The 9447-nt window shown below is 33.1% G+C and overlaps 2 protein-coding genes across 2 annotated transcripts in view; both read left to right on the forward strand.

Moving 5' to 3' along the window:
• LOC104725242 (60S ribosomal protein L3-1) lies at nt 694-2707 on the forward strand. The gene is made up of 6 exons (XM_010443867.1): nt 694-756; nt 937-1033; nt 1193-1303; nt 1398-1702; nt 1783-2192; nt 2281-2707. The coding sequence occupies exons 2-6, from the start codon at nt 949-951 to the stop codon at nt 2543-2545; spliced, it is 1176 nt and encodes a 391-aa protein (XP_010442169.1). The 5' UTR covers nt 694-756; nt 937-948; the 3' UTR covers nt 2546-2707.
• The window catches only part of LOC104728657 (pentatricopeptide repeat-containing protein At5g42450, mitochondrial-like), a 4172-nt gene continuing 2531 nt past the window's right edge, over nt 7807-9447 (forward strand). Inside the window, exons 1-2 of the mRNA XM_019232038.1 lie at nt 7807-8980; nt 9093-9217. Coding sequence (XP_019087583.1) covers nt 7807-8980; nt 9093-9217 — 1299 coding nt within the window. The remainder of the gene's footprint in view (nt 8981-9092; nt 9218-9447) is intronic.

Raw genomic sequence — 9447 nt, forward strand, 5'->3', positions numbered from 1 at the left:
AATTGATCAGAATCACCAGTTTGTAAGTTCGTAAAAATCTGCAGTTCCATATTGAAAACTATTTTTTTCCCTGCCACTGAGTTAACAAATTCCAGCAAGTGAGAATCATATCCGACACAAAGTTATCCTCAAAACTGACCATGATTAGTATGTAATCCGAACCAAACCCATCCACTAAGTATTATACATCGAACGTTGGGATGGTTTCATCAAGCTTGTTCACTGGACCTATCCAGATATCGTAATAATCTAAACATAAGATCCTCAATAAACAGCTTTTGTTTCAAAGAAAAACGAAATCAAAATTTTTAAAAAGTCGTAAATAATTTTAAATGAAGAGTCAGAAATCTCGTGTGGAAAATCGACGCTCATCGCGTCTTCAAAGACACTAGCGATCGAAATATATTTTGATTTCATCACTCTCCTCCAAAACTAATATCAAATCGTAAAAACCAAACCTCGGAAGCAAAAAAAGAAAAATGCAGATTTCAATATAAGAACAGAACACAAGCGACGAGATTTGAAGTAGAAGACAGAGGAGGCAGAGAGAAGAAGATGACTTTATTATATAGGGCACCAAGTATTTACCCTAATTTTGATTTTATTGGGCTTTCAGGCCCAATGTGAAAATGGGTTCAGAATTAAAAATGCCCAAAAACGTTTGAAGGTTATATAAATTGAACGAAATTAGGTTTTTTTTTTATTTTTTTATATAGTTCACTTCTCTTTCGCCGCAGGACTCATCGGAGTTTTCAGGTTCGTCTCTCTTCTTCCACTCCATTTTCGAATATCTATGATTCATATACTTTGTTAGAATCTTACTATTCGTCTCTCTGAAACGTTTATTAGAATCCATATGAATCGTTTGATTAGAATTTAGTCTAGAGATCTGGTTATAGAGTTATCTGATTGGAGTTTTGATTTATGATACATTAGGAGGAGAGAAGAATGTCTCACAGGAAGTTTGAGCACCCAAGACATGGTTCTCTTGGTTTCTTACCAAGGAAGAGAGCTAACCGTCACAGAGGAAAGGGTGAGTCTTTTTTCTTATTCAGTTTTTGATTCAGTGTTATTGAAATGCTTACTTTGGTTTCTATCAAGTTGCTCTCTTTTTGCTTACACACCAAAAAGGTTACTCTTTTATGGATTTGTTTTGGTTTGCTTTGCTTACACGTTATTGTTGGATCATCAGTGAAGGCTTTCCCCAAGGATGATCAAACCAAGCCTTGCAAGTTCACAGCTTTCATGGGTTACAAAGCTGGTATGACCCATATTGTCAGAGATGTCGAGAAGCCTGGATCCAGTAAGTGAATTTGTGTTTCATTCTGATTTGTTTTTTTCAGAGATACATGAGTTCAAATAGTCTTTTAACTTTGTTTTTTTTTATTCTTGTGTAGAGCTTCACAAGAAGGAGACATGTGAGGCTGTTACCATCATTGAGACACCTGCTATGGTTGTTGTTGGTGTTGTTGCTTATGTGAAGACCCCGAGAGGTTTGAGGTCTTTGAACACTGTCTGGGCACAGCATTTGAGTGAGGAGGTTAGGAGAAGGTTCTACAAGAACTGGGCTAAGTCTAAGAAGAAGGCTTTCACTGGCTACGCCAAGCAGTATGAATCTGAGGATGGCAAGAAGGGTATCCAGGCTCAGCTTGAGAAGATGAAGAAATACGGAACAGTTATCCGTGTTTTGGCCCACACTCAGGTAATATTGCTTATTGAATGTTTAGCATTCATGTTAAACATCTTTTACATTGCGTGCTTGCTGACAATTCTATGTTACAGATCAGGAAAATGAAGGGACTGAAGCAGAAGAAAGCTCACATGATGGAAATCCAGATCAATGGTGGTACCATTGCCCAGAAAGTTGACTTTGCCTACAGTTTCTTTGAGAAACAGATCCCAATTGATGCTGTTTTCCAAAAAGATGAAATGATTGATGTGATTGGTGTGACCAAGGGTAAGGGTTATGAAGGTGTTGTTACCCGTTGGGGTGTGACAAGGCTTCCACGTAAGACCCACAGGGGTCTACGTAAGGTGGCTTGTATCGGTGCGTGGCATCCAGCTAGAGTGTCCTACACTGTAGCTAGGGCTGGTCAGAACGGTTACCATCACCGAACTGAGCTGAACAAGAAGATTTACAGGTTGGGCAAAGTTGGTTCAGAGACTCATTCAGCCATGACTGAATACGACAGGTCAGTAGAATTTAATCTTTATCTGTCTCTTACTTCTGTTTTGTATTGCCACCTCAACTGATTGTGATGTTTTGTGGCTATGATATAGGACTGAGAAGGAAGTGACTCCAATGGGAGGATTCGCACACTACGGTGTGGTGAAGGAAGATTTCTTGATGATTAAGGGTTGCTGCATGGGTCCAAAGAAGAGAGTTGTGACTTTGCGCCAGTCGCTGCTTACGCAGACATCTCGTCTTGCCATGGAGGTGATTAATGTCAAGTTTATTGATACCTCCTCCAAGTGGGGACATGGTCACTTCCAGACCTCCCAGGAAAAGGCCAGGTTTTTGGGTCGTGCAACAACCAAGGCTTAAACAAGTTCTCTCTTTCGTATTAGCTCTTCTTTGAAAGTCTTGATAAGATATTCTTTTGAAACATTTTTCGTTCGCAGTTTTGTGTTTTAGTTATTTGGTGAATTTGAACATTTTTCTTTTGCTTCCTTAAACTATTCTTTCTCGAAATTTCTTTTCATTTAATTATTCTGACTCGGATTCTGAGTATAAAGATTGCTTACATTATTTTTCCGCAAATCCAAAAGATGCAAATTTACCGAGTTGAACACCTAACTAGAGTCTATCCATGACTTGTTTGATTTTTTTATGAAAGGGATGCACATGCATGCTCGTTGACTTAATTTTGACATGTTCCTTTTGATCGGTTTGGTTAATTAGACCAATAATCAAATCTATTTCTAACATACATGCACTAATTAATTAAAGAAGATTATTATTATTGATATCCAAAATTTTAACATCTTATGCTTATTTTGTTTTGTTAAATTATTAATTCACTTTTAATAATAATGAATATTTATTTTATATTGATGCACATATTGTTTATAATATAACTATAATATAAATTGTGTAGAATTGGAGTCCTAATTATTATGGAATAGATAGTTAAATCCCCTTTATAATAAAACGGAAGTACACAACATTGTTAGTACACAACATTGTTTTGTAGACTATATAATTTTAATAAGTTGGTTACAAATAGGTTATACATTAATTGATAGATTAATTGGTTACAAATATGTTACACCGAAAATCTTAAAAAGAATATTCTAAAGAATCATATCATCTAACTTACCCTATTAATTTCTTTTATTAAATTATTCATCAAATAAAATCTTTTGATATCTAACTTAACATATTAATTTGTTAATTATCATTATATTTCACCTCTCAGTTTTATATATAATCCTATTTTGTGAAACAAATAAATTATCATATTATTTATTGTAATTAAAAAATAGTTTTATTTCTGGATATAACATAAATTGAATTTTTAAAAACAAATATAAATTGTTCAATCTATAAAATATTCAAGCTTTAGTAATATTATTCTTTAAAAATAATATATATTGAATTAAAAATTTTACTGAGTAGCGGATCAAAATTTGACTATTTAAATTCAATTTCATATTTTTTGTTGAATTTTATAATATTATATTATATAATAAATTTTAAATAATTTATTTTGAAATATTTTTAATATATGAAACTTGATATAAAAGTTAGAAACTATAAACACTCTAAATTGATTTGTTATAGCAATGTCAATAATATGTCACTATAATATGAAAGAATTTCAAGAAACCAAGTATATTAAAACAAAAAGTATAACAATATATTAAATTACTCATATATAATAACTCGCTTTTTAAAAACTAAATTTACAAAATTATGTCTTATAATGACATTCAAGTCATGATGTAGAATATACACTGTGGAAATAACTTCACATATATAACCTAATACAACATATCAAAATTTTATTTTAAAATATAAAATATACAAAATTTTGTATAAAATAAAATTTAACCAGTGTTATAGCACGGGTACTTATCTAGAATCATTAACAATATAAAACTTACAAAATAGGTGTCTTTTTTCAAGCCATCATATTTAGCATATATTTTTATTGCATAATATTTTATCCAAAAAAACTTTTAAAAACAATCATATAAATTATATTTTATATAAAATTTCAACCCGTACACTAGCACGGGTCTTAATCTAGTTGTGTTTTTAAAATGGAATGTGTAAGATTAAAATACGGTTTAGTAAAAAAATAAAAGGTACCAAAATACTTTTCTAGAAAATATGTGAAATACCACTTAAAATTCAAATATCATCAACAAAGTTTTAAATTTATTTTTATACTCATGTATTTATGCGAGTCTTATCTAATTATCCATAAAATTTAAAGTAAAACTCACTCTCAACATTCAAGAAGAACAAAACCAACCCACAAAAGACATAACAAGTCCATAAAGTAACTAACAAAACCTACTATAGCCAAGCCATGGTACCTATCTATTGATATTTTATAATTTTTGATTTTAAGAATAATAGTTTGAAGAAAGCACATGAACTCTTTTACAAGACTATATACTCTACTTAATCCACAATAAACAAAAAAACGAATAGTACTAATACGAAATGGAAATGAAACTAAACCAAACTAAATTGAATAAAACACAAACCAAATCGTATTTATTTTGATTGAAATTTTATTTAGGGAAGTTTACTGTAAAGCTTAGAAAAGGTAAAAAAATGACTAGAATGTCTTTGTCTTTTTGAAAATTTAAATGACATATGAACCCTTTGGAAGGTGTGTTAGAAAATAATAATTTACAAGTGTACCATTAAAAAGCGATGCCACATATCTGTTTTTAACACAACTGTTCAAAGTTTTGGAGGGGGGAACTCTCATTCATATAACCTATTTAACGATAGACATATTTTTTCCGACAGAGTTATATAAATATTGGCAGACTTATTCGATAGAGTTTTATAATTAAGTAGATTAATTTGATTGAGAAAGATTAAAGATGGCAGACATTAAAAAAACTGGCAGAGTTATGGTTATCGGTAGATATATTGGATAGATATATTGTAATGATGATAGAATCATTCTTTTTTTATAGAGATATTAGTACAATGGTGAAAGATATAATATGCTTATGTCGAGTAGCAGTTTTGTTTGACATATTTATATAGTCATTATGGTAGACATATACACTGAGATAGATTTATATGACAGATATAGTTACGCGATGGTAGATATTTTCATACGGATAGATATAATTAAAAACGATAGAGTTATGAGTTAATGAAGTGGTAGACATATTTGTTACTAAAATAACAAAAGTTAAGTAGAATTAAACATATAGACGTGATAAAGTTAATTGGTTTGACAGAGTTATACAATTTAGGGGTGGGCTTTCGGGTACACTTTCGGGTTTCGGGTTGGGTATTTAGGGGTGGGCTTTCGGGTACTCTTTCGGGTTTCGGGTCGGGTATTTCGGGTTTTCGGGTTTAGAAACATAAGACCCATTCAGATATTTTTAGATTTAGGGTTGGGTTCGGATAAACACCCATCGAGTTTAAGTATTTTTGGGTTTCACCCAAAGCCTCAAATTATATTTTGGTTCAGATCGGATTTGTAATTTTTTAATCCAAACCAAAGTAAAAGAGCCAAAAATCAATCCGAATTCAAAAAAAAATGAAATCAATCCAAATTCATTAAAAATGATTATAATCATAAAAAAAAAACAAAGATATCAAACCAAATTGAATTCATGAAAAGAAAAGGATAATTCTAAATAACAAAATATCAAATTCACGAGCCGATAATTTTTGACTTCTTAAAACATCAAATGGCATCAAATTCAAAGTTGAACTATATAATCTATATCTAAATTAACATATGAAAATTGACATATTAAAAAATGAAAACTAATTTATCTTGTAAGTTGTAATAGTGATTATAAAATTACTTCTGAAACTTGTATATTAACTCAATCTATTGTTAGATATATATATATATATATCTTTGGATAGTTTTGGGTATTTGTTCGGGTGTTCGGGTATCCCAATCGGATTTGGGTACCCATTTCATTTACTAAAAGCATCCAATTGGATATTTTAAAAGTTCAAATTTAGGTTCGGATCGGGTATTTTTAATCGGGTTCGGGTTAAACTTTCGGGTTCGGATATTTTGTCCAGCCCTAAAACTATTGATGTTTTAGGTAAAAACAAAGCATTTTAGTAAATATGCTGTGTTTTCTTTTAATATTGGGTTTATATACTATCTTAATTTATAGTAATATTTTAAAACAAGGTAGTAGTGCAATGGTTAAAGTCTTTTATAAATGTGTTTCATGACTATGGTTTGAAGCTTAGCGGTTGCCAAACATTGATTTTTATAGCAAATTTTGACTTGGTCGCAGCGACTAACCTCTACCTCTTCACCGCCGTCACTATCCTCCAAAACCATTTCAAACCGGATCGTACACATCAAAGCAGATTATGAAAAATAACATTTTAGATCTTTCTTAATGTCAATTATATATCAAAGCAGATTCGTACTTTGGATCTTTGTTAACGTCAATTACTATCTCCATTCCAGCAATATTAGCACCGTCAATGCCAGAACAAGTTCAGATTAGTTGGCTTCGCCGAATTATTTACTGAAAAGGTTCATAAACCTCCTTGTTTGAAGCCAACGTCCACCATCGATAGACACATACATGAAAAAGATTAAAAATACATATACAATCTGAAAGAAAGATATAAACTCATGAATCCACAATTGTTTCTAACATATATTTTTTGCTAATTAAATATGAGATCAAACCATTTTTAAGTCGGTAAAACAATAAATCTTTCATAGAGGCTTAACAACATTTTCTACAGAATCTTGGGCTAGAATAATCTAACAAAACAACATAGATCCGGATCCAAGAACTTACCATATCTAGCCTAGATCTGAAAATTAGTTTGAGTGGAGAAGACCTAAACCTAGGTAGCTGAAACCAATTCACCACCCACCGTAAGAACTAAGAGCCAAGGATGGCTAAGGTCTAAGGATTGACAAGCCATGGAATGTTCTGAGGATCGGAAGAAGAAGAGACAATAGTAGAAACAAAAGCCCTCTAAATTTTAGATCTTTAAATTTAAACAAAATAAATTCACACAAAGATCCACCAGAGATATAACAAGACAAAATCAACAACCGGTGTTGATAAAACCACCGACGTCGAAAATATAGCTGGCCGTCAATGTTAATGGAATGAAGATCTACCGTAGACAAAACAAGACAAAGGTGATTTTTTACCTTTTATTTGTTATTTATTTATTTTTTAATTGTAATGACATGATAGTAAATAACAGAAAAACAAAATGCTTTATAGTATTTTTCCAACTTATATGTGTTATTTGAGAAAAAGTTTGGTTGGATGTGCTATTAGAGTAAATGCACAATTTTTATGTGTTGTTTGAGTAATTTTTTTATTTATTTATTAAACTAAAAATTTAAGAAACCGAATTCCCAATTTATTTTTTTAAAAAGGAAGGTCTAACCCATAAATTGCATATATTAAAACAAATTGAATCAAAGAACTAACCAAGAAACTGGTATCAGAAACACACAAAATAAACCAAGACTGAATTGGAATGGTTTAAACATAATGCTTATAACGCGTGCGACAACAACTGCAACTTCTTTTGCTTGTTAATGTTCTCTCCCATTTCCTGGGTTCACGACGAGTATTAATTGCTCTTTGCTTATGGTTTTATCTCAAAGACTATTCCTTTCACGAAAATCTCACTCTTTTGCAAGTGCCCATGTTACCAAATCTCATAATTCTATCCCCAACCCGGTTAAACATCTTGAATCGGATCTGGTCTGTAACGCACACCACGCGTTCGACGAAATTCCTGACTTAAATGTCATTTCTGCTACAGCGGTGATTGGTCGCTTTGTGAAGCAAAACAGGCATGTAGAGGCAAGTCATGCCTTCAAAAGATTGTTGTGTTTGGGCATAAGGCCAAACGAGTTCACGTTTGGCACCGTCATTGGGTCTTCTTCATCTTTGAGAGATATCAAATGGGGTAAGCAGCTACATTGTTATGCATTAAAGGTGGGGCTTTCGTCGAATGTGTTTGTGGGTAGTGCTGTTTTAAACTGTTATGTGAAGCTGAGTACGCTGGTAGATGCTCGTAAGAGTTTTGATGATACCAGAGACCCAAACGTAGTTTCCATTACCAATTTGATAAGTGGGTATCTTAAGAAACATGAGTTTGAGGAAGCCCTTTTGTTGTTTAGAACAATGCCGGAGAAAAGTGTTGTTACTTGGAACGCAGTTATTGGAGGGTTTAGCCAGACAGGGCAGAACGAAGAAGCTGTAAATACGTTTGTGGATATGTTAAGGGAAGGAGTGGTGATGCCTAACGAATCAACCTTTCCTTGTGCTATAACAGCCGTGTCCAATATAGCCTCCCAGGGTGCTGGTAAAAGTATACACGCCTGCGTTATTAAATTCTTGGGTCAGCAGTTTAGTAATGTTTATATTGGGAACTCTCTGATAAGTTTTTACTCAAAATGTGGAAACATGGAAGATAGTCTTCTGGCTTTCAACAAGCTCCGAGAAGAAGAGCGGAACATTGTATCTTGGAACTCTATAATATGGGGTTATGCGCATAATGGAAGAGGAGAAGAAGCTATAGCCATGTTTGAGAAAATGGTCAGCGACACAAACCTGAAACCAAACAATGTGACACTTCTTGGACTATTATTTGCATGTAACCACTCGGGCCTAATTCAAGAAGGTTACATGTATTTTAACAAAGCAGTGAATGGTTATGATGATCCAAACCTGCTACAACCAGAGCATTATGCTTGTATGGTGGATATGCTCTCTAGGTCAGGTCATTTCAAAGAAGCAGAGGAGCTTATCAAAAGTATGCCTCTTGAACCAGGAATTGGATTTTGGAAGGCTCTGCTTGGGGGATGCCAGATTCACTCAAACAAGCGTCTGGCANAGTTTTTACTCAAAATGTGGAAACATGGAAGATAGTCTTCTGGCTTTCAACAAGCTCCGAGAAGAAGAGCGGAACATTGTATCTTGGAACTCTATAATATGGGGTTATGCGCATAATGGAAGAGGAGAAGAAGCTATAGCCATGTTTGAGAAAATGGTCAGCGACACAAACCTGAAACCAAACAATGTGACACTTCTTGGACTATTATTTGCATGTAACCACTCGGGCCTAATTCAAGAAGGTTACATGTATTTTAACAAAGCAGTGAATGGTTATGATGATCCAAACCTGCTACAACCAGAGCATTATGCTTGTATGGTGGATATGCTCTCTAGGTCAGGTCATTTCAAAGAAGCAGAGGAGCTTATCAAAAGTATGCCTCTTGA

The sequence above is a fragment of the Camelina sativa genome, chromosome 11 (genome assembly GCF_000633955.1).
Source record: "Camelina sativa cultivar DH55 chromosome 11, Cs, whole genome shotgun sequence".
Classification (NCBI taxonomy): domain Eukaryota; kingdom Viridiplantae; phylum Streptophyta; class Magnoliopsida; order Brassicales; family Brassicaceae; genus Camelina; species Camelina sativa.